At 34.5% G+C, this 27,558-nt stretch overlaps 1 protein-coding gene across 1 annotated transcript; it reads left to right on the plus strand.

Moving 5' to 3' along the window:
• The first annotated feature begins 1,903 nt into the window (after positions 1-1,903).
• Positions 1,904-25,111, plus strand: LOC149413281 (alpha-tocopherol transfer protein-like). Its single transcript, XM_089645282.1, has 6 exons — positions 1,904-2,036; positions 8,981-9,124; positions 10,022-10,178; positions 11,531-11,783; positions 17,116-17,344; positions 17,922-25,111. The coding sequence occupies exons 2-6, from the start codon at positions 9,004-9,006 to the stop codon at positions 18,071-18,073; spliced, it is 912 nt and encodes a 303-aa protein (XP_089501408.1). The 5' UTR covers positions 1,904-2,036; positions 8,981-9,003; the 3' UTR covers positions 18,074-25,111.
• Positions 25,112-27,558: the final 2,447 nt, after the last annotated feature.

Below are 27,558 nucleotides of genomic sequence, written 5' to 3' on the forward strand. Positions count from 1 at the left end.
TGGCCAGAAACCCGCGATCCCTATGTCAATAAACCTGTAGTTGATAATGTTTTCTTCTTTTAACACTATACAGAAGGATATTGGAAAGGTGAAGGTTGGGACAAAGTTTTTGTTCGGAAAAGTCAGTAGATATATTTGCAACAGGTACATGTACAGAATAGGGTGATTTCATTGTTTTTATCTTTCGGTTTGCTGTCAAAACGACATTCATTTTAATTCGTGAATTCAGTGGCGTTGACATTACGCCAGGCGACGTCGGTGACAGCCGTCTTACCGGACATGTTGATGTTGTAGCCAGTTGGAACCGTTTCTAAATGTGCGGTTTTAGATCGTTTTTGAAATGAATGAAAATATTAAAGTTACATATTTTTAGTACACTTCCATGACTGTCACAAACAATTTTTAATCCGTTGGGACCTATATTTGTTGCAAGCGAGGAAGTTAACACTCTGAACTCACGTAGCACAGCCGTTGCGGTGCGGTCCGACCCGGGCGCCGTAGAATAAGTCGGGGACGACCGAGGAAGACTTGGCACGATCAAGTGAATCAGATACTACTTAAGGCCCCGTAGTAAGCCTTCAAAGATGGTTTGAGAGGGAGGAATGTTAGAGGGAGCGTGCTTATTTTAAAAACGATAATAATTAATAAGTAATAATATTTAATAAAACACGACTCGTTTAAAATAGAGCAAAACCTCTCGACAAATGCTTTAGTTGCATTTAAAGATACACTGTGATTTTTTTCATGCCCATAACATATTAAATAACAGAACAAAACGTGTTTTAAATAATTTTCTTTGAGATTTTTTTTCTATCAAGGGGTTTCGTATAATTAACGTTTCGGCTTAACAAATGTATAGATATTATCATAAAAAATAACATATATTTTTTCTGGAACTAAAAAAACTTAAAGAGTTAACGAGAAACTTGTTATAAATCGGTAGAAATTTGGTATGCGGGGGCTTAAGTCAGTGCGTACTAGACGATATATGAATGTGTATGAAGCGAGGAGGGTGAGCCAAGACAGAGTTGTGTAGCGTTATATCCTCTCTGCCTACCCCCGCCGAGAAACGGGATGATGGTTAGTTAAAATTCATAAAAAAAATATTTTTTTATACGTAATGGTCAAAATGATGTTAAATATTTAATCAATTTTCCGACTTTATGTCCGGGTTAAATCTTCCCCACAGGAAAAACTAAACCCTTCCATACACTTTTCCACAAATGATCATCTAGTCAATGTGCATTATGCAAGTGCATTATATAAGCATAATAAATACAAAAACTACACATCAAATCACCAGAGATCAAATGGGAAAATAATTCACAGACTCCAGATATTTTCATATCAGAGGGTTCGGCTCGGTAGAACTCCTAACTGGACCTATAAATCCTACTGATCCCTCAATATGAATATTTAAAAAATCTTTCGTAATCCTACATGTATTTAATATGGCAGATATTTGCATTTTTATCAATAAATTCTTTGACAGATCTAATACGCCTAAATTTTGAATGAGAGAGCTAGGTATAATGCCCGTAGCCGAAATAACAAATGGTAATATTTTTATCGTCTAAGAATGCCAAATTCTTTTTATCTCATTTAAAATTATTTATTATTATCATTAAATACGTAATATTATTTTTGGTAATATGTATTAGAAAAATGCGCAGTAAAAACTTGTAAATACATGTGTGATAATTAATTCATAAGTCACGCACCCGACCTCCTAAAAAATCCTAGAGCCTGTTTTTTTCACACTTTATCCTTATCATTATTACAATGGTTAAAAATAATCCTTTGCCGAATTCTCTTGCCATGAAAACCTGTATTTTACCTGTTGAAAAAATAACAACCGAGAACTAGTTGTTTTAGCGAACCGGTTTACATTTCAGTTTGTTTCGGACAATTGTGCAGAAAGGTTGATCAAATAAACTGAATATGGTTAATATTTAAATTGTTGAATTTTATCCATTGACTTGAATATTAGACGAAATACGTTTTAAGTGTGATCGATTTTTGTTCTCTACATAAAGGTAACCTAATAATGTAAATATTTACTGTAAACAAAATATCTGTTGGTACTTTCCACCGGTGAACTGTGGCGTCATGTTTTGTTTATTTCAACGCAACTTTAAGAGCATAACGTCATTTGCTAGACTTTGAAATGTCAATTAAAATGTAAAAATCTATGACAATGTTTTTTTTTGTAATAACTCTGACATTTTAGAAGCAGGATTTCCGTTTTCGCTAGATAACACGCTTTTTAAATACACGGTGTCCGGAAACTAGTGATACAAGCGGGAAACTGGTGATCCCAAAAACATATTTTTTTTACCCCTCTGGCCTCAGAATTAGTATTTCAGCTTAGCGATAAAATCCAATTAAATGGAATATTTCTATACGTATCCGAAAACTAAAAATCGTTTTAGAAAGGTGATGAAATACACTTAATTTAAAAAAAAAACATAATTTTTGAAATACAAAATATTTGAAAGCAAACAATTTTTTTTTTTAAATTACTCACATTACGTTTTTTCTAACTAAAATTGCTGATAACGAAAGAAAAGAAGAAAAAAAACACATATTTTATTAGACAAATACATTTTACACGTTATGGATAGGTAGCTAACTTTTTATTGTTACATACAAAAATAATTTGTAAAAAATGATTATTTTTTTCTCAATTTGCGTGAGGAAATTTTGGAAGGCTGGTGGTCTCTCACTCTAATCCCTAGATTCCTACCCAACCCTGTTACCTCTCCTTCCTTTCCCTAAAAAAGTCCTTACATACAACATCCCAAAAGATGACACGGGCCCAAAGGGACATTATGTTTCTCAGGGTATCTTTACCGAATTGAAAGAATATTACGTTTTGTTTCTGAATGGTGATTTAAAAATATCTACGACTCCAAAACGTGTCGCAAATGTACAATATATTATTTCAAATTAATAAATTGTGAAATAACACAAATAATCAAATAAAATTTACTTGCGCACTCCAAGATTTGAACCCGCAACCTCCGGATTCGTTCCAAACTATCTCGCAAACCTGATTTGAATCTTTCAATACTATCGGTATGCACAAATACCGTCTGGTTAAATATTTATATTTCGTATATCCTATTTCAATTCGTCAGCTCCAATTTCGAAAATGTCACACACGGACGCACAAGAAAGAAGTAAATTAAAATATTATAAAGGTTTATGTGAACAACCATAATTTGATGTCGATCACGTATTTCAAATTTAGAATTAACAACATTATCTTGCAACTAATAAATTTTCATAGTTGAGACCGTTATCTGTTTATTTTCCTAGTTGAGACCGTTATCTCTTTATTTTCCTAGTTGAGACTGTTTTCTCTTTATTTTCCTACTTGAGACCGTTATCTCTTTATTTTCCTAGTTGAGAGTGTTTTCTCTTTATGTTCCTAGTTCAGACCGTTATCTCTTTATTTTCCTAGTTTAGACTGTTTTCTCTTTATTTTCCTAGTTTAGACCGTTATCTCTTTATTTTCCTAGTTAAGACTGTTTTCTCTTTATTTTCCAAGTTGAGACCGTTATCTCTTTATTTTCCTATTTGAGACTGTTTTCTCTTTATTTTCCTAGTTGAGACCGTTATCTCTTTATTTTCCTAGTTGAGACCGTTATCTCTTTATTTTCCTAGTTGAGACCGTTATCTCTTTATTTTCCTAGTTGAGACCGTTATCTCTTTATTTTCCTAGTTGAGACCGTTGTCTCTTTATTTTCGGTGTTTTGTTCAAGATGAAAGATCATTTTTCGTTTAGACTTATTAGTAGTATTTTTGTCTTTTAGTGATATAAAATAAATCATATTTTTCCACACTATTTCGGATAAGAATCCTTGACCTTTTACATTAATTTTATAAGAATTGTCTAAATTTAATACACGTTATTTATGCATGTAAAAACGTTACATTAATTATTTGGCAGCGAGGTCATACAATTTCCATAACAACGTGTTTTCAACATTTTTCCTATTATATAGTACAGTGAATGTTATATTACTAACTAACAAATGAATATGTTCAAGCGGACTAAAGGAATGTTCAAATTAATATTTTAGTCAAATCAATTTAATTTTTTTCCAAATTTTTATTTCATTTTAAACGAACTCTAACTAACTAACTAACCATCACACCGTTTCCCCGCAGGGATAGGCAGAGAGGACGGACCGTCAAACAACTCGGTCTTGGCACACACTCCTTGCCTCATTCACATTCATACATACTCTTCTATTATTCTGACTCTTGACATGGCCAAACTCAAGTATCTGATTCACTTGATCGTGCCATGTCTTCCTCGGGCGTCCTCGACATCTGCTACCATTCGCATTTGCATCATATATCCTCCTTACACTCCTATCTTCGCTCATTCGCTCTACATTTCTCACACGATCATACATGGTTTTACCACATACGCCTCAGGTATCTTATTCCAACAGCATTCAGTCTACTTTCATCCTTTCTCTGCCAGTTCCATGCCTCACTTCCATATATCAGGGTAGGTACCAGCACTCCATTGTGAACTGCTAGCTTCGCTTCTTTGGACAATTTTTTTGTTAGCGCCAACTGCGTTCAGTCCTCCATTAATGGAGTTACCTGCATTTACCCTTCTTTCAATATATCTATCAGCCTTCCCATCTCTCGTAAACATACTTCCATACATCAATATAAATTCATATAATTATGTTATTTGCCCATTTATATAAAATTAATACCAACATTTATTTATTTATTTTATTGAGACATGATTTAGAGCAGGGGTTCCCAACCCCGTGCCCGCGAGTATCATGGCGCCCTCGGAACGATTCGTATGTGCCGCCACTATTCGACAGTGAAATAATTTTTTCATAAACATTGAATAAAAATGTGAATTATTTTTATTTATTTGTTGGAGTTTAATTTTTTCGAGTGCCTAGGTTTATTAAATACGTTCGTATGTTTGCGATATTGTATGAACGAGTGGTTTCTTTGCTGACAGTACTTTTCGCAACTTGTCTGGCGGCGAGCCAGACTGCACTCTTCACGCTAGCCTGGAACGCGAGAAGTTCTATTTGCACATCACTCTTTGTACACGCAGAAAACCCCAAGTGAACGAACGCTACGAACTTAGCCGAAGAACGCCGAAGGCGCCAAAGCACACGGCACATGACTCTGCCAGCTCTGCATGTCAGTGAAAACAATAAGCATGTCCCCGACAGCCAAACTGACAGTACGCACGTGCTCGTACCGTCCCGATCGGTTCGGCGATCATCCGCTCACTTCGGGTTTTCGGCGTGTACAAGGAGTGATGTGCAAATAGCATTCCCCGCCTGTAACCGCGTTATTGTCATTTTGATTGCGATTGCTGCCCCGAGTGTGTCGATTAAAAATAGGTAGTGCCCGCCACACTATCGATGTTTTAGAATGTGCTCTAGAGTACAAAAAGGTTGGGAACCCCTGATTTAGAGAGTACGTGTTGTTTTTTGTGATATTTCACCCTCCATGCTAGGGATGACCATGTGTTAGGTCGGGTGAATTTTACAGTTTGTGAACATTGAATAGGACATAGAACATGATATATAAACAAGTGTCATTACACTCTCTTTGAGCTCTTTGCCACATTTGGTAAAGAGCTCAAATCGAGTTTGAATCATCCATATACAGGGTGTATCGGCACGTACCCGACAAACTTTAACCAGCTATTCCTTGGCACATTTGGAGTAAAAAATGTTATGGGCACTTTGCTGTCCGGTAACATTTTTTTTAATAAAAAAATTACTATTCATATTTTCACCACATGTCACCAATGTTTTATCCTTTGTCAAAGTTTGAAAACCCGTCTGGCAATATTTTGTTCGAGTTTCGTTGAATAATGTACGTACGTACCTACGTTGGCGCGCTTTTACAATCACAACGAAATGGCACGGCACCATTCGTCTCATTTTAACTATTATTATTTAGTGTGTACGAAAGAGCGAGGACACTTTTTGACACACTTGCTAATAACAGCTATTAAACACGAGAAACAATGCGAATGACAGTGACGGAGTGTGGATTTTTTATTTATTTTTTGTTTTTAATGGAAAAAAAATGTTACCGGACAGCAAAGCGCCTATAACATTTTTTACTCCAAATGTGCTAAGGAATAGCTGGTTAAAGTTTGTCGGGTACTTGCCGATACACCCTGTATAATTCGATGGCTTTCATAGACAAATAAATAAATTTACTTTCCCTCTCTCCATAATTTGAAATAATGACCCAGGTCCCAGAACAAACACCCTAGGAGGGTGAAAGCCAGAAAATAGAAAAAAAAATAATAACCAACAATGACCGTAATTAACAAAAAAAAATTATATGTATATTTGACAGTTTTAATTAATCCAAGGAATAGTTGACCAATACAACAAAAAAACAGAAAAATAATTTGCGTAAACTGAAATACTAACTTCTCATTATTATATAACTGACATAATTAAAAAAAAAAATTAAGCATGTCGCTGTGTTCCCTGTATTTCCTAAACAATTATTTTTAATGATAAACTTATGTTTAAGAGACAAGGTTTTTTATGCACAGCCAAAGGATAACGTATTATTGAAAAGCAATAATTATAAGCCTGAAACGCTTGTATACATTGAAAAAATACATGCCGCCGACGGGAATTGAATTATAATTGCCGGTCAGATGCTCTATTAATTGCTTATTCAAAACCCGCTAAATTATTCAATATGCACTGGTATTTTTCATTCAACAATCATTGATTATTAGATTTTTCACTAGAAAAAAAAAAACAACTTTATTTTTGTACGAAAGGCATTCATTACTAGATAGCGTCGAGATAAATTATATCTTTATTTTTTTTTGGAAATATTTTAACTTGACAAATATTTTTATTTTTACTGATAAACTAATTTAAGACATTATTTTTAACCACCTATATAAATTGAAAAAATCTTCCGAAAAAAAAACATGCCGTCGGCGGGAATTGAACCCGCAGCCTTCTGATTGCCAGTCAGGTGCTCTACCAATTGCGCTATGTCGGCTTATTCAAATTTGTGCAATGCAAACAAAACCTTGTCTCAAACATTAGTTTATCATTAAAAATAATATAATAACGTAGTTAAATTAAGTTTGTTAAGGCGGTGCACTACGTCGTGTAATATCACTCAAAAGACTGGGCGGTTTATGTGTAAAAAAATTAAAAGTATTAAATAATAGAAACATAGAAAAATGTATATTCGTTATGGAGTGTTAAACTCGTATACTTTGGAAAAGTAATAACGAATATTTCTGATCGTCAGTGACGATACGGAATCTAAATGTCTACAACATTCCCAAATCTATTTCACAGTTTAAATGTATAGGAATTTTCATTGATCTAAAGACAGCATTTCCCATGAACGACTTGTATTAAAATTAAAAGAAAATGGCATAAACCACATAGCCCTTAAATGGATAGAAAGCTACTTAACAGACAGACCTCAAATTGTAAAACTAAAAAAATATTTAGTACATCACTAACAAGTAAATTTGGCATTCCTCAAGGCACGGTTCTCGGTCCATTATTATTTCTAATATATGTAAATGACATTTTCCAACAGAAAATTAAAAGGGAGTTAATGTGTTACGCAAATGAAACTATATTATTAATAAAAGGTCAAACAGGGAAAATAGTTAATATACTTGCAAATGAAGATATTAATGCTTTTAAATCATGATTTGATAATAACCTGCTCACAGTCAATACAAAAAACAACATATGTCTTATTCTCCTTAAAGAAAATACCTAATCAGAAAGTAAGTATTATAATCCACGACGAAAAATGTGATAATATGAACTGTAAACAACACGATCCTATTTGTACTGTAATCAACTTTTCTTCTGAAGTTAAATATCTCGGTATGATCATTGATAAAAACCTGAAGTGGAAAAGCCACATTACAGAGCCAGTAAAGAGAACAAGGAAATATATATATATATAAATATATTTGTTTGGTTAAGAAATATTATAAATGTGAAAACAATCAATAATAGATTATAGAAAAAGTTAGCAATTTATCTCGTATTTCTGATCACTTCATGTAATTTTATTTTGGCGAGAATAGCAGGGCTGTCAATACAACCATTAATAATTTTATTTAATAGAACAATTCAGAGATAATCCACCTGTCTGGCAGCGTTATCGAATAGAGTTGTTTCTTATTGGATATAGTTAATATGTTGAATTGGAATATTCACCTTAAAGTTCTAATCTTTGAAATTTGTGCTGTACCCTTTTTATATTGTTGAAATTAGGACCAAATAGGTACAGTTTTTTAAAATATTCTAGTGACTTCAAGTCACTTGCAGTTCTGCATATAAAATCAATCATTTTTATAAAGTTATTTGTAATTTCATTTGCGTGTAGAATAAATGTTAGCTTTTCGTTAAATTTCGTCAAAGGACCCTGATTAAATTGAAAATTGACCACTGGTGTAAATTTTGTATCATTTAACAAGTATTCATGAATTATATGACTCGGTATCCTATAAAACCGAATGATTTTACAATTTTGAATATTGATATAAATAATATTACAAAAAATTGACCAGACGTGAGATCCTTGGAGAACCCCGCTCGTGACTTCGAAAATGTAAGATTCTACTGAATTTATTTTAACACAAAGCTTTCTTTTACAAGTAACCGTTAGTAAAAATAAATAAAGTGCCCTTAATGCCCAACAGAGTTAGTTTGTGTACAATAATAGGGCTGACCCGATCCAAATGGTTCCCGACGATGTATTGTTAGCGCCTTGGCTACTTGTCGCCCTGACAAAAAAAATCTTAAATCATGAGCAAACTGCAAAGGGCCGGCCCTGTGTTAAGTCTACGGTATATAAAGCTGCCCTTGTCAAACTTCAAATAAAGGAAAGGAAAGGGAAATATACCACCTTGTTTTTTTAACAGCTTATCATCAAAAGGTTTATATTTTTGCAGGAGTAAAGGAATAAATAACAAACATGGCAATTACACTACAAACAGCAGAGGAAGAATATAGAAAGAACCCCGACATACGAAAGGAGGACATCACCCGACTGAAAGAATGGCTGGACAGACAACCCCACCTACCGAACTTAACAGGTAAACTACTTACTGAGGTTGGAGTGTTGACCCTTAAACAGTGTTTCGTTTCATACATGTTGGACGGTAAAAACTCTACACAACGATTAAGTAAAATAAATCATTTTTGAAACTTTATTTTTTAAGGCGATGCACTACGTCGTGTAGTATTTTAAATTAAGCCGCTATCAATAACAACCCTTACGTATATGGCGATAAGGTTTAAATCCCCGCCATCATCCGCCTGTTTGGATTTATGCAAGAAAAAAACATGGCCAAAAAGTGTCTTTTATTTTATTTTGTGGATGTTTAGGCATAAATATTTCTTTTTTTCCGATCATTTTATAAATAACTTAATTTGCCACACTATACAATAAAATCATAACCGAAAATGGGTTCGTAAGTAGGAGATTTTGAACTTTAATGCAGTTTTCATAGGCCTTATACATTATTTTTTTTTGGGCTTATAAAAAGACTTATCTAAAAAATACTCGATTATTTCAAAGGCCACGATGTATTCTACTCGCAGTATTTAATTAAAGCATCTGAAACATTTCTAGGCGACCAAATTTTCAAACCAAAAACACATGATTTTGCATTACTACGTATGGCATCGCCTTAAAGTGTTGATTTTTTTTTGGAATATGCATACATTTAAATTACCCTTTGTGGATTTTTTTATTTTTATTTATGACCATTTTTAGACACAGTTATTGTAAGACACAGTTTTTATAAGACACAGTTTTTATAAGTACAGTATATTTATTTATCGTTATTTATGGTAGAACATTGAGAGCATTCCAGCCCATATATTAATTGCTTTTCTTTGTCGTTCAATATCTTCTATCTTTCATATCTTCTGTAAGGTTATGTTTACGTTTTGATCTGAGTCTTTAGAGATTTGTCTTTATTTTCCAGAGGTGGACCTTATTGTCTTCTACCATAGCTGTAACTGCAGCATGGAGTTGACCAAAACCACCATAGACCTCAACCTCTCGTTAAGAACTCACCTCAAATATTACTTCACGCACAGGGACCCCATGGACAAGGCCAATATTGGGGGGTATGATTTATGGTAAGCTTTTTCATGGTAGTGTCTTTTTCAATTAATTTAATTTTTAACCGTCGTAGTACATAGTTTAAGGTAATTTTTTATGAATATTTTTAATTTAAAATAAGGTATTTAATTATTTATAAGATTTCACTCTAACAGGATAGTACATTCCTAGTTTGCCATATCACATGAGAAATATACGAGAGGTGGGTATTTTGAAAGTGCTTTGTGTTCAATTTTGGGATTTTAATGTTTTTCTGAAATCTTTTCAGATATTTAAATTGTAAGTTATTTTAATTTAACTTTTTTTTTAAATTTGTATAATTCGGTTTTTTATACATTTTGTCTATTGTACATACATTGTTTTTTGCAAATGTTTTTGGCTTTCATCCCTTCTATGGTGTTCTAGGCCATCATGTAGACCTTTTTAAATGTGTTTCAGTAGAAAATTGTGGGCCCCCCCAGATAATACCCATTGAATATTTTTTCATAGCTGTGCACTATTTCTTGAGTTTTCCTCAGACATTCTTCTTTATATACAGGGTTTTCCAATAAGAGGTGTTATTTTGAACAGCCCGCTATTTCGATAGATGTTACTTTCTAGCTGTCATTTTTTGACATTTGACAAGTAGAAACTACGCAATTAATAAAAATGAAACGATACACGCTTCAACAACGCATTGAAATGATTAAAATTTACTTGAGTGAATCAAATGCAAATCATCTTGAGTGATGAGGCCCATTTCCATCTCGGTGGCTTCGTCAACAAGCAAAATTGTGGCATCTGGGGCTCGGAAAACCCAAGAGTTATTGTTGAAAAGTCTCTCTATCCTCAAAGTGTGACTGTTTGGTGCGGTTTATGGTCCGGCGCGGAGTCATTAGTCGAGACCTTACTGTTTCGAAAATGAGGCTGGGGCAACAGTTACGGTGAATGGATTGCGCTATCGAAAGATAATTAATGATTTTTTATGACCGGAATTGGATGGTATTGATCTGGACAACGTTTACTTTCAACAAGACGGCGCTACGTGCCACACAAGCAACGAAACCATTGATCTTTTACGATTAAATATCAAAATAACACCTCTTATTGGAAAACCCTGCAGGTAGATAGACTATTACGAAAGTGACCTTCATCTTGTTTTGAAGAACAAGTGCCCAAAATTTCTTTATAATCAACTCAAGCTCGCCTTCCCGCCCGCCATAAATACTCTTCTTCATAATGTATACACTATCTAAGGTCCCCTGCGTTGTGCTGGCTTTACACTCGGAATTAGGCTTAGACATTGACCTTCCTCTTGTTTTGAGTAAAAATCCACGATGCCCCCCACAGACACTCTTCTTGGTAATATATAGTTTCATTTCAATTTCAGTTGTTTCGCTGATCTCCCGGAGCTGACAGCCGAGGGTTATAAGGTTTTCTACAACATTCTCCTGGACACTGACCCCACCCACTTCAACCTGGAACTCTGCGTCAAGGCCTTTGTGAACGTCAGCGACCTGGTGCAGTGGGAGTACGGCACCTTCCCCGGCGTGGTCATCATCATAGATCTGCAGGGCGTGGTGTTTGGCCACGTCACCAGGCTGAATATCATGACGCTTAAGGATGTGCTGTTTTATCTGCAGGTTAGTTTTTAAAACAAACTAGTGTTAGGCAAAACCCGTGTCTACCGATAACGATTTAAGGATTAAGTAATAGGTACTGGACCCACGTACACATTTTATGCATTACTAAGTTCCTAAGCTGACGTGCACACTTATCCTACGCATGCAAATGAAATTTAAATGTGATGCAGGGCCGGCCCTATGTGGGCGCAATTGGAGCATTCTGCTCCGAGTTGTTAAGAGGAAGCTACAGGCCAAAAATGTGTATATTATTGGTATACCTTATATTGTAACGTATATAGGCATTAAAATCGCTTGACAAACGGAGTCAAGAAACGCTCGATTTCAAGCACAAAAGTGTTTTTTATTTATTTTGTCAAGAATTTTATATAAAAGCAAAAAAGTTAATGAAGGGAAACTGTCACAGATAATCTAAGCCACAATGTTGTATTTTTTTAAAGTTGTTTATTTTATGCGTGTACGGGTTCAATTCAGAACACCTGCAATTCTTGTTTCCAATGCGGAGACACTGGCACTACTCTCACCAAATTCATCATAATTATAGTTCTAAAATTATCATGTGTAAAACTTTTATTGTATCGTATTATTATTTTTTTATTGTACTTGTTTTGAGGTATCACATATATTGTACTAGTGTCAGAATCAAGAATCCGGTAAAAGATACTATTCCTATTTCTATAGCTTTGAAACATCAACATTATTTTCTAACATTGCCAACAGTAAAAACTCTACATACAACTTGTTTTCTAAATTGCTCGCCAAGTTTTGTTCAGCTTCTAGTCTTCATCCAAAGTTTAACTACCAACACCCTACACCAATTTAAAAAATGGAAGATAATATAAATAATATTTTAGACAATTTGTCGCAGATTCCATGTATCGAAACAAGTAGTTCTGTAGAAGTTCAAAAAACCCTAAATAAATCCAACCTAAAAATATTTTCCATGAATATCAGAAGCATGAATAAAAATTTCAATGAAGTAATGATACTACTTACAAAACTTGACTCAGACTTTGACTTGATTATTCTGAGCGAATGCTGGATCAGAGATAACTATATTCCTAAAAACATAAAAAACTATAATCAATACAGTACTCAGAATAACCAATTACAAAATGACGGCGTTATTATATACATAAAAAATCATATACAATACTCTATAAAGGAAATCACAATAACTCACTCAAATTGTCTTAAACTTGAAATAGAAAATAGCGTTACTGTTCTAACTATATACCGATCACCGAGCACTTCCAATATAACACCATTTTTAAACTCGCTTAATCAGTTTCTGGCATGTATTAGAGATCATGAAAATGTTCTAATTATTGGTGACCTAAATATTAATATTATAAATACAATGCATCCCCAAGCAAACGACTACATAAATTTATTAACTCTTCAAGGATTTATCCCAGCTATTACAGCCCCTACTCGTGTCTCAGAGTTATCCGCCAGTTGCATAGACCACGTCTTTGTCAAATGTAAGCTAAATATCAAATCTCTCATATATCAGTGCACTGTGACAGATCACTACGCTACTATCACCTCCATTTCTCATAAAATTCAAAAATTACCAGCATCCACTATACAACTAAAGAAAATTTCTTATGACACTCTCTTCAAACTGGTTTCCAATGAAAACTGGTCAAATTTCTACAAAATTAGCGATCCAAACTTAGCGTGTGAATCTCTCATCAACATCCTACATAAGCATCTGAAAAATGCCACATCCCACACACACAACAATCAAAGTAGTCGTACAATTAAACTAAAACCTTGGATAACTACTGGTATTTTACACTGTATCCGCAAACGTGATAAACTTCATAAATATTGTAAAAATAACCCCACTGATTACGAATCTCTCTTATTTTATAAAAGATACAGAAATGCCTGTAAAAAAATAACCTGTACGGCCAGAGAAGATTATTATAGGAAACAGATAGAGGAAGCTGCGAATGATAATAAAAAAATCTGGAACATTGTCAAAGAAATATGCTACACCGACAAAATTACCACACCCATAAATAAAATAACCATCACAAATAAAACACTAAATGCAACCGAAAATTCAGAAACAATCGCAAATCACTTCAACCAATTCTTCTCTACAATCGGATCGGATCTAGCAAATAATATTTTAAAAAGAAATAGCAAGTCTGAAAATAATCTTGCAAATACTATCTTTCTCGATAATCTGAGTTATGACCCTTTCAATCTCACACTAACAACAGAACAAGAAATCACTGAAATCATCAATTCACTCAAAAATACACACTCCACGGGAGTTGACAATATATCCACTAAACTAATTAAACACATTAAACCAATCATTGCTAAGCCCCTTGTATACATCACAAATCTAAGTTTTCGAACTGGCCTTTTCCCAAACACTCTAAAACATTCAACAATTATTCCTATCTTTAAATCAGGGGACAGATGAATCGTCAATAACTATAGACCAATATCTCTACTGAGTCCAATCTCTAAAATAATCGAAAAAACAGTAAAACAAAGGCTCTACAAGTTTCTCGAAGAAAATAAAATCCTGTCAAAAAACCAATACGGCTTCCGCAAAGGTCTTAGTGCATCAGATGCAATTGCAGCTTTTACTAAATTAATTTCTGATAACCTCGATAAAAGTCGCAAGCCCCTCGCTGTATTCTTGGATCTGGCTAAAGCCTTTGACACTGTATCTCACCGCATACTTTTGAAAAAACTCTCACAGATAGGAATAAGAGGTGTTCCTCTTAAATGGTTTGAGAGCTATCTAACAAATAGGTCCCAGTCAACTATTATTAACTCCGCTAAAGAGTATAGAAGTACAAGTTTGCCAATCACATATGGCGTGCCCCAAGGCAGTGTGTTGGGCCCACTTCTGTTTCTAATATACATTAACTCGTTATGCAATTTGGATACTGGTGGCACTATAATATCTTTTGCCGATAATACAGTTATCATATTTGCAGATGAAAACTTGAATTCAGCATTTGAAAAAGCAAATCATGGTATAAATGAAATAAAACACTGGTTAGATTCCAACCTCCTCACTCTAAATATAGAGAAAACTAAATACTTACTTTTTTCCATACGCAAACCTAATCTCCCTCAAAACTATCATAAACTTACCATACATTCATGTTCACAGAACTTCAACATGGCTACATCACCTCACAAAAATTGTTCATGCGATAACCTTATAATATCAAACGAAATTAAGTACTTGGGGGTCATTATAGACAATCAACTGCGATGGGAGGCCCATATAAATTCTACAACAAAAAGGCTTCGCAAATTATGCTACATTTTCTACTCTCTCAGATCTATCCTTAACCTACAAACACTAAGATGTGTATACTTTGCACTTTTTCAATCAATTACTACATATGGTATAGTGGGATGGGGAGGTTGTGCAAAAACGATTCTTCATCCCATGGTTTTAATTCAAAAACTGTTACTAAGGATAATATTCAAATGTAAGCCAACAAACCCATCAGAACCACTTTTTAGAAAACTCAGAATATTAGATATTCGACAATTATATGTTAAGACCATTCTCATATACATACGGAAAAATGACTTGGTGAATAAAACACAACAAAAAATTAACACCCGTTACTCGTCACACCTAAAATGTAAAATTCCCCAAACGAAAACAGCTTTCGCCCAGCGGCAGTTTTCTTATATTGCTCCCAAAATATTCAACTCGCTGAGTATTGATATCAGAAAATCAAAAACTCACAATTTGTATGTCATAAGTGTTCAAAATTGGTTATTTATAAAAGGAAGGAACTTTTTCAAGGAATGCCTGCCATCATTAAATTAAGCTCATTTTCTTTATTAGTCATTTTTGTTTTTCATTCAATTCTGTAAAGAAAAAAGTTTAATAATTAATTAATTAATCTTTATTTTCATTATTTCAACAAGTTCATTTTCATAATTTCTACTTTATTTTCATTATTTTAACAAGTAAAGTAACCTATTTATTTGCTGAATGTGTTCATTTTATCTCATTAATATCAACAGTTAAAAATACGGTTGATGTACACTTGAGCAATCTACTGAACTGGGAACCAGTAAAAGTGTCACCTATTATACACATACATTGCATGTAAGAAAAAAAATACTTAGATTAACAAGTTATCAAATATTACATTTATATAATTATATAAACCTATGTATATAAATTTCGACTACCATAATACGGGCGTGTGTCTAGTGTGGTAGTCGAAAAGCATGTAAAAACTGTACACATTAATATTTCATGAATAAAGAAAAAAAAAAAAAAAAAAAAAAAAAAATTCCCGTTGGCGGCATTTCTTTTTACTCGGGATATATTTTCAATTTCTATTGATATTTCAGGCGACGAATTATGGCTTATAATTATTGTGTTATATAGATGTGTTAGTGTAAAATCAGGCTTTTTTTAAATACAACGCCATCTGTTGTACGTAAAAGCAACACGCGCTATTGTTTCTCTATCTCCACAAACAGACTGAGCCACATCAACGAGTGGCGGGTATTGCTAGAAACTAATAAAATGGTATTAACATTTTTAGGAATTATTTCAGTAAAAAAATTCATAAAATTCACCTTTCTTTCAAAATTTTTAAGACCGATACAGTTCAATTTCAAATGAATTTTGAATCAGACAACATCACGAAGTCAATCTGAAGTACCAGATTGCCCTGCTACGATTTCACTATTATTATGTGACGTATGCACGCTGGCGCCTTCGAGAAGGGAGCTCGAGACTGACGATACGACGGGACAAATTTAGTACCAAACGGGCAGCCTTCTGGGACCACGCGATTCGGGGAAGGACACGAACGAGCGCATTTTTCGGCAAGGAATGACGCAGCAGTTTTGTTAAACGTTATCACTGGTCATCGTTTTGCTCCAAATCAAATTTAACAACGCGTGATGTGTTGTTTGGCGCCCTCTTCTAATTAAACAGTTTAGAATATTATGTTTTCGCACAATGTCACACCGAATTCATTTGCTACCAATTTTAAATAATGTCTGAGCGCCCAGAACTTTGTTCTGATGCTAACGCCTTGGGATGTAACATTTTATTTTGTTAATTAGAGGTCTCTTGCTCTTGCACTTTACGTGATATAATAAATGCAATGTTGAAATACTTAATTCTTTTATTATTGCAATCGTAACAACCCGATGTTGGTTCCCTTTCAGATTGTTACAATGGCGACCCAGCGTGGTTATAGCCGTTTAAATTTTACAATGGTTACAAACTAATTTCACTATTAATTAGAATCATTATAAGCCGTTTTGATAGTCCGTACAGTTTATTTGTAAATTTATTTTTCAGGAGGCCATGCCCGTGCGTTTGAAGAGTGTGCACTTCATGAACGCGCCATCTTTCATGGACCGCATCCTGGCGCTGATGCGGCCTTTTATCAAGCGCGAGATGATGGCCATCGTGCACGTACACTTGCCCTGCGCGCCCGGCGTGCCCGGCACCATGGACCGGCACGTGGCACGGCGCACGCTGCCCAGGGAGGCGGGCGGGGAGTATCAGTGCCTTGAGAAGATCAAAGGTAAAAATGAGATATCGGCATAGTGTCCGGAAACTAGTGGTAAACTAAGCGGGAAACTAAACCTGCATCACATAAAGAACCGAAAAAACCTTTTCTTTATTTTTTAGCAACTGAACGCATTTTACCGATATTATAAAATGCTTCCCTTGTAATTGTTGAAACAAAGTGTAATTTCCATAGTCCGTGCTTAAAAGTGCGACGGTTAGGGAATATAGAATAAAAAAGAACGTGAGAACTGAGAATTCTCTACTCAAATTCCATATGCAGAACTGTGTTCCACCCTCAATATAAAAGGCAAATGGGATGGCCATATACAATTTCAAACCAGCAATCGAGAGACAGAGCGCGTGCTAAATGGGCTAGAGTCAAAAAGTATCAAGTCAGCGGCGAAATTTGTTTCCATTCAAATCTATATGGAAAGCATTTCCTTATCTACTCTGCGGTGTACCCCAAGGCTTCTAGAATAGGCCCATTATATATTTTGAAATAGTGTATCCTTAATAAAAGATAGTGTTACCTACTTATTGTGACTTTGCTGAACAGGGTTACTATTTTCACGTTTAATTTTCTATTCTAGCAAACACACTGTTCAGGATGAAAGAAAATCGGCAGATTTTGATTGATGAACAGCAACTCCGTGTTCAGGAAGCCAGGAGACCAGGCAAGCCGAAGGACCTCAGCTCAATCTACGGCATGGAGGGGTCCTTTAAGAAGCTGGACATTGACTGAATAGTGAACATCGTGCGACTATAATAAGAATGGTAGTTTATCTAAAGTTGGGTTGATTCAAAGATATTGTCATCAAATCGCCAATCAGCCATGGAAATCACTATTTTTGATTAATTATTAATTATTACGAATACCAAAAAATATGCCATATATATAATAATAACCTTTACCTACCGTTTCGCTGGAGAATAAAAATGTTAATTACGTTTTTAACAATATTGGTCAAAACTGCTAACTAATTCATTTTATTTATTGTTTTTGTGTTTAATTCGTAGAAATCCATTTAATTTTTTCAAAAATTTAATTAAAATCAAATTTAATAATATAATTTTTAAGTTCTGCAAGTATTTTTTGGTTTTTGTTATTGTTACAGCTGTTTCGGCTTTCAAGGCCATTTTCAAACTGTGGTTTAGCCACGTTTAGACAACTTATCAATATGATTCTATTTTACGCCCTCCCAATTAAAGATAATTTATTACCGGCTATACCTATTTACTGATAAAAATAATTGTGACAATAGATTTCATATTCTATGGGGGTATTTCGAAGTCTGTTTTCCCCACATTAATGTTATCTTAATTGTTTAATAATGATGTAGCAGTTATTAATTTATTTAAATGTGTTATATTGTTTAGGTAATTGTTTGTCTGGTATTGGTATTGTTTAGGTAATTCATTTTGCCTACCTAGAAACTATAAGAAACTAGATTCTAAATTAAATTCTATCTTTTAAACCTAGATTCCTACCCACCCCTCTTATCTTTCCCAGAATCCTTCCTTTCCTAAAAAGACCCCACACAGCATCCCCAAATATGACACAGGCCCATCAGAGCCTCCTGTGTTGGGTTAATGCATAGACATATGAATATTAGTAGACCTGCCCTAAGTGATTAAAAGCGTATTATCCCCACTCCCCATACCGGTTCCACTGGAGCCGGCTGTGCTCGCGTATGGCCTCAAGTGAAATTTGAAAACGTGACGTCATCATTCTTGTGCGAACTATGGTCCAGGCATCATCGGTTCATTTTACGAAATAACACGGCAAAATGTTGACTTGTGCTATGAAAACTTGTAAAAATAGATGTGAAAAAGAGAATAAACCCAATTGTCGTATTACATTCCATATAAAAGCATTATTTTACTTTATTTTAAGCATATTCACATCATATAATATGGATCAGTTGTAGAAACATAATATACTATCACATCGAGAAACGTCTGGACGCGAAACACAAAGCTGGTTGGTTGCTGGGAAGTAAATTATGAACATTTATAAAAGTGTCTTAACTAAATTCTTAAACGAAATATTCGACTCTGAAAATAGAACCGAATTTTTTTGCCGAATTTGGACTTCGCAAATTTGTTCATAACGTGGCGAGTAATTTGCGCTCCCATGTAAAAATGTCTATTCATTCAAAAGCAGATTTTACTTTTAAGAAGTAAATGGTGATATTATAATGCGAGATGCCTATTTACTGTCAGATTGATTTATTGACGAATCACAGTCAGCTTCACCCCCTTCGTTCTTCAACAGTTGATTTTACCCCTCGCCATTATCTTCTCGTCTATTAATTTCTATGTCTGTGGGTTAATGTAAAAAAAGAAACAACTTTATTTTGTGACAGTTTCCCTTGAATAACTTTTTTTCTCACAAAATAAATGACAACCAGTTTTACGCTTAAATTGACAATTTCTATCTTGCCAAGCGATTTTCAAGCCTATTACATTACATATTGGTGTACAGACTAACAAAATAAGATATTTATTGGTTTTTATTCTTCCCTAACGCAGATAGGGAAGTAGGAACTAGGGCCATTTCGGATTTATATAAAAATTTGATCAGCTTACAAGCATGATAACATCACAAGTGTGCTTTTCTGCTGAACACAATTTGTTCAAAAGTTGAAACGGACCTAGGATCAGCTTTTAACGGATCGCTATTTGGCATGGACTTATGGCAGCGTGGGGTCGCCAGTATGATAGCGATGTGTGGAGTGTAATTTACGGTGGCTGCCGGTACCGTAAATCTGTGTTCAAGGAATTCGGATGATTGAAAGATAAAGGTCTGCGATCTTTGTTGAATTTATTTGCGAGAATGATTTTACAAGTTATGCGAACGCAGAGACGGTGGTAGTGGAGAGTAGTGGTCTGGTCGAAAGTTGAAACTAGAATGACGGAGAGCCGTCTTCCCGTCCGCGCCTAGCTCCTCCGGGGCTTCAGGCGGCGGAGTAATTATTTTAGTGTTATCATATGTGGGATGAGTTAAAGTAGTCCCACAGACTAAATGCCATTTCATGACAATGTTACACAGAATCACAGAATTTTAACAATTCGTCAAATTTAAAAGTTGATTTTCAAGTTCTGTGAAGTTTATATTCAAGTTCTGTTGCGATTTCAGTTTTTTGAAGCAACTGGCCAATAATTATATATTGATAGAACTTGAATAGAACCATCACAGAACTTGCAAATCAACTTTGAAATTTGATGAATTGTTCAAATTCCGTGAAACAACCGGTCCTAAGTATCTCCCTCATGAAAGACCACCACCCAGAATCGAATTGTTTGAAATGGCTTAAGCCGTGTTTAGTGACCAGATCTGAATAGCCAGGTACTTCCGAACATTCTTCCTACCCGTTTACTTCCTTCCCAATTCCTTTAATATCACAACCTACCCCAATTGGGTATGCCATTGTTACCCCATTTGAACTGGCTTCGTGCAAATGCGAATCTGGTGCAAATTGTGATTTTAAGTAAAAAATATAAAATGAATTTTTAATAATAAATATTTATTTTTTATTAAGATTTTTTTTGTATTTTTAATGAGTAAGATTAATGCGATTTTTCCAATAAGAGGTGTTATTTTGAATAACCCGCTATTTCAGTAGATGTTACTTTTGAAGCTATCATTTTTTGACATTCGACAAGTAAAAACTATGCAATTAATAAAAATGGAACGATACACGCTTCAACAACGCATTGAAATTATTAAAATTCACTTGAGTGAATCAAATGCAAATCATCTTGAGTGATGAGGCCCATTTCCACCTCGGTGGCTTCGTCAACAAGCAAAATTGTCGCATCTGGGGCTCGGAAAACCCAAGAGTTATTATTGAAAAGCCTCTCTTTCCCCAACGTGTGACTGTTTGGCGCGGTTTATGGTCCGGCGGAGTCATTGGACCTTACTTTTTCGAAAATGAGCCTGGAGCAACAGTTACGGTGAATGGATTGCGCTATCGAGAGATGATTTATGATTTTTTGTGGCCGGAATTGGATGGTATTGATCTGGACAACGTTTACTTTCCACAAGACGGTGCTACGTGCCACACAAGCAACGAAACCATTGATCTTTTACGATTGAATATCAAAATAACACCTCTTATTGGAAAACCCTGAATAATGTATATAAATTTGAAGGAGAATATCTGACAAGGAGAGTTAGAATAACAGAAGGGTATGTATGAGAGGATGTATGAATGTAAACGATGCAAGGAGTGAGTGCCAAGACCGAGCTGTTTGGCGGTCAACTCTATCTGCTGACATTATCTATTCTATGGTCTATTTCATAGAACAAAAGTTGAAGTCATTTCAAGTTTGGGTTTCTTTTGCATAGAAATCAATGATATATAGATTATAACATTTTATCATTGTAGTGAACTATCGACTACACCAATTTGTGGTGACTTTTGACTGAGTCACTTTGTAACGGACGTGTTCCTCTTTACACTGTACACATTGACAAGTTTGTATAATACTGGAGCGATCAATGGATGATTTATGAAAATATAAATATGTAAAGAAAAATATAATTTTCTTTAATTCAAGGCAATGCCGAGCTTGTCTCGTCATTGTGGCTGTGTGTGTCGTGGACTGGCTGGATGTGCGCCACAGTACCTACACAGTCGACTCGATATTTCGTAATCTATGGTGACATAGTAAAAATAATCTATGGGTTGTGACATGACAGATTGATGGAAATAATTTAAATAATTTGTAATTGCTATTGTGATTGTGATAAAGGAATTGACATAACAATTAATAACATTAAATGTCGTTTCTTCCATTACAGGTAATGTTTTGTTACTGAATGCTTTCTTTATGTAAATCTTGTGGGATTAACTAAATAAACTTCTTCTTTCATTACAGAGAAACTCAATTGTGTTTTAATTGACTGTCATTCAAATCACAAGGAAAATATCATTATAAATAGGTACATATTTATTTTTATGTATAAATGAATGGTTTTTTTTGCGTGTCCCCTACGATATCCTATACCATTCATCCGATTGCGATGAAACTTTGGATTCAATGTTGTTATTTTAACAGTAATAATGTGGATTTCTTGGATTTTTAAGTGAACAGTATAACAAGTCGGGGATGCACGAGGAAGGCATGAATCAAATAATTATTTGTAGTAAAATGAGACGTGATCAAGTGATCAACGAAGAAAGGGGTGTAAGCAGAATGTATGACTTGGACGTAAATGGTTGAAGAGTTCAAGGACACCCGAGGCAGACATGGCACGATCACGAAGTGAAAAAAATACGTATTACATAATATTATTGTATTGTATAATATTATTTTGTATAATATTGTATAATATTATTATAATAATATTCACGCTCTTGTTTCCTGTTCAGGGTTGATCAAAGCAAAACGAACTCTAAGCAGAATTCTTGCCTGAATAGACTATGCTATAATTACAATAGCGTATTAGGGGCCATTCAAGTATTACGTAAGCAGATTTATTACAATTATTTACCCCCTCTTCCCCCTTGTCATCAAAAGTAAGCAAAGCTCTTACCCCCCCCCTCCCATGCTTACGTAAAAATTGGTACCTACATATATGCATTTTCTGTTAATGTATTCTGTTTTGTTATTGATTCATAAGCAGCACTTATAAAATAGACTTAGGATAGAGGACTTTAATGCACATAATATTCATTTAAACAAACTTTATTGACACAGTGGGAATCCCCGAATATGTATTCGGTTTTCAAACATAGACAATGTGTGGGTTGCCAATGTGTAAAAAAAAAATAACTACTGCTGAGCAGTGCTGACATAATCACTATCTCGACCCCCCCACCCCCCATGTCATCAAAAATAAACAAAATAAAGACCCCCCTGCCCCCCTATAGTGCTTACATAATACTTGAACGGCCCCTTATCCAAGGTTGATATTTTCAGTTGCGAACTTACGAAATACAAGAGGTCCATAAAATAATGTTTCTCTGATATTTTGTGAATAATGTTTGTGTCTCTATTGTTTATATCTCTATTATGATTTGATTTATATATACAACCTCTCTCCATGGCTATAAATGTATTGTTTTGTAAATTAAACGTTTTATATAATCTTTTGTTTTGGATAAATTTTTTAATTTATATTCCTTTCTCACAAATTTAAATAACTTATTCCATATTATGCTGTCTCAGTAGAGGTAAAGTCACAAGGAGGAAATCCATAATTGGTTTAAATTTACTATATAATACGTATATACAAACTGATTAAATGTAAACTGTCGATTTCCCGAAAATGAATAAATAAATTATTTACACCATAAAAATGCACCGATTTGCATTCTAGAAATAATAACCTCAAAATTTTACCCCAAACTATTTGACACAATGTCCCCGAGCTATGTCAGCTATCTATATAAATAATAATGTAAATGTTCGTTTTTTCAAAATCTTAAATTTCAGAAATTTCTTCACGGATTTGCTTTGAAAATTTGACACAACATTTTTATATACATATATTGTAAAAAAACATACTTTTTAAAAATAACAATGCTGTACAGCCATCTGTTGGACGTAAAATCAACATGCGCTATTGTTTTTCTATCTGCACAGACTAAGCCAGTGCTCCGCAACCGGTGTGCCGTGGCACACTGGTGGCAGACTAATGGATACATATTATGTATTATAGACCAGAGGTTCCCAAACTTTTTCGCCCAGTAGACCACTTGCCAAATATATTTTTTTCCGTAGACCCCCTGCCTGTCGAATATTGAATTTTCATAAAACTATTAACGTCCCATGTGATAATCATTTCTCTTTTTCGTAAGAAGATTCCCTTCCCTTGCCTGTCCAACAACCGGGTGGCAGTATAGTTGCTTTGTCTTTACATTGTGCAGACAGGGGCGCCCTTGTGAGGTATTACACCAAATGAAAATGCAATGCAGGCCCTACAAAACTGCCCCTTAAGTTCTTTGTTAGCGCTTATTCCGATCAGATCTTCTTGTCATATGATATCCGATTCTTCAACATTCCACTTCCACAGTCAAAATGTCCTCAAACTTATTTTTGAAATCTGTGTGAAGTACATTTAAGTGTTGAACGTCATTATTACCCTGGACGTTTTTCAAAAACAAGTTGGGAATCTAGGAAAATTCGCGGCTTCCGATGTGCAATGTTTTGCTTTAATATATTAATACTGACGAGAAAAGGAACGTATACTTTTATTTATATACCTCAAAAAACAACTTTACGAAATATAAAAATAAAAATATCAAAAAAGTAATTTCCCAGTCTATTATTAGTATTACGTAAACCGTATTATTTGTGTTAGGTGTATTGGGTCATTTACGGAACTCCTAAATGTTGACTTGAGGTAAATGGGGGTCCGCTCGTATGTACCCCCATTTGAATCTCGTGGACCCCCGTATTTTTTTCTCGCTGACATAGACCCCCAGCAAGCCGATATCGACCCCTGGGGGTCTATATAGACCACTTTGGGAACCTCTGATGTAGACTAATGCATACATAATTATATACATAATTATCTTTCGGTTTTCCCATGTCTTTTGTACTTGTGTAAATGTATTGTATAATTTCTCTGTGTTTGTTATATTTATATCATGTTGTCTCCCTCATTTTTTTTTAAATATAAATAAGCTCACACTTTGTACTTCTTGTTTAGTAATAATTTGTACCCTGAAGATGGTTGAGTAAAGCGAAACCGGTCGGTTATAAAAATTATTAAAAACTCGTGGTTTTAAAACAAAAAGTATTTTATTTTATTTTATTAAATATGTCAAACCACAAAGTGATTGCTTTCTACAATAATTAATAAATATGTTATAGTTATATGTATGTATACTTTTCAAATAAAAAAACATTTGTTTATCAATTTAATACCTATATATTTTAGCTTTTGGTGTGCCGTGGAATTCCAGGAAGAATTTGAGTGTATCTTAGGTGAGAAAAGGTTGCGGAGCACTGGACTAAGCCACAGCGACGCATGACGGGGTAAAGCAAGTATTTCTGTAAATACTGTTTCCAAATACGAACTCTAGCTATTATGAATAATTGATATCGCATGTAGGACTTAATTAAAGAAGCGAAGGAAATGAGAAGGTTGTTTATAAGTGAATAGATATTAATTAATACCTGTCGCTTCCGCGAAAACAATTACTTATAAAGTACTAACACGTGTAGGTACAAGCGATTTGGGGTAAAAAACAAAAGCAAACCTTAACCTGATAAAAGTTCCGAAGGCTGTCGCAGTACAACTGGACGGCAATATAGGTAAGAAGGTAAATACGTACACGTTGTCGAAAGGTTACGTGCCTTTTATAGAACTGGTTTTGCGGAAAATGCAACAGAAAACTGTATAATATTTAACCCTTTCACTGGTTTTGTTATCATCATTCATCCACTGGTTGAATGTTCTTCCTTGTGTTGAACTGCTTCCCACTTCTGTATTATTTGGTATTATTAGTATTGTTTGGTATTAGGGTTGAATGATGAGTAAAATATAGACTTCGTTCCTTTGCGCATGACTTCCTCTGAGAGAAGAGACAGTGGGACAGGAGAGAGTTCATATTGGAAATATTCTTTAATTATTTTATAAGCAATAATTATTAGCCTGAAACACTCATCCACATTGAAAAATCTCCTGATAAAAGATACATGACGCCAACGGGACTTGAACCCGTATCCTTTAGATTTCTGGTCGACAGCTCTGACCACTGAGCTATGGCGGCTTATCTCTTATCCGCGAAATAATTCAATATATACTAGTGTTTCATTCAACAATTATTGCATGTTACATTTTTTTCACCTGAAACAACCAACTTTATTTTATATGAGAAAGACATTGTAAGTGCTAACTCTCTCACTAGATGGCGTCCAGACAAATTGTCTACATTTATCTGTCTATATTTGTCTACGTCATGTATCTTTTATCAAGAGATTTTTCAATGTGGATGAGTGTTTCAGGCTAATAATTATTGCTTATAAAATAATTGTTACCCTTTGTGCTATGCATCAAAAAATCGTGTCTTAAAACATTAGTTTACCAAAAAAAAAAATTAATATTCTTTAAGTTCACCTTCAGACTTTTTGGCATTACACATACAATGGAATAGCATAAATGGTTCTATTGCCATAGTCACACCCTGATTTTTGACAATGCTGGTCACCGCCGCAAGAGAAACTATCGCATCATTACGTTTTAAATGTAGGTTTCCAAAGTTCTGGTTGATAACTTTAGACATTTCAAATTTCCCCATCTTTTCAGCCATGTAACAAGTGACTTTGCTATCCCCGATTGTGCCACTGCTAATAGACATAATCACGTTTGTTTTAGGAAATGGTTCATGGCAAGCAAACCAATCAATGAGAGTTTAAACGTCTCGATCATCCCTCTTAATTATTGTAGGCTTCATCTCTACATGATGCTCTGACGTTCCTGATTCAATCCCTCAGAATGACTCGCTACCCTCACAGATGTTCAATTCACAAAGTGATAATTTTTTGATATATTTGTTAATTCTTTCACTCCCAGCTGGACTTTTACATGTTTTTTTTAACAAAGAACATCTAATGCACAACCTAGGGGTCATTATTGATTCACACTTACGCTGGACTGACCACATAACTTTCATTACTAATAAACTAAAAAGAGTCATGCACCTAATAAAGTCAATCAAAACCATTTTCCCACATTCAATACTTAGATCTATATATTTCGCACTCTGTCAATCGATTGTTACATATGGCATACTGGCTTGGGGAAGCGCTACAAACACTGCAATCGACCCAATACAAAAAATTCAAAAGGCAATAATTAAAATCATCTTGCAAGTACCATTCTACACAAATTCAAGCGAAATTTTCAAAACATTAGACGTCATGTCAATAAGACAACTTTATGCCAAATCTGCACTACTAAATTTCCTCCAACAGAAACTACACATTCCAATGCCACCTCAAACAACAATAAAAACAAGGTCGACAACAAACAATACCCTGAACATACCGATAACATACACCACACACGGACAAAGACACTTCCAGTATTACGCTACAAAACTTTTTAATCGTATGCCCACCACTCTGAAACTACTACTAATGGGAAATACATACACAAAAACTACGCAATTAATAAAAATGGAACGATACACGCTTCAAAAACGCATTTAAATTATTAAAATTTACTTGAGTGAATCAAATGCAAATCATTTTGAGTGATGAGGCCCA

Source organism: Hesperophylax consimilis, chromosome 22, assembly GCF_061612785.1.
Source record: "Hesperophylax consimilis isolate HC1 chromosome 22, BYU_Hcon_1.0, whole genome shotgun sequence".
Taxonomy (NCBI): Eukaryota; Metazoa; Arthropoda; class Insecta; order Trichoptera; family Limnephilidae; genus Hesperophylax; species Hesperophylax consimilis.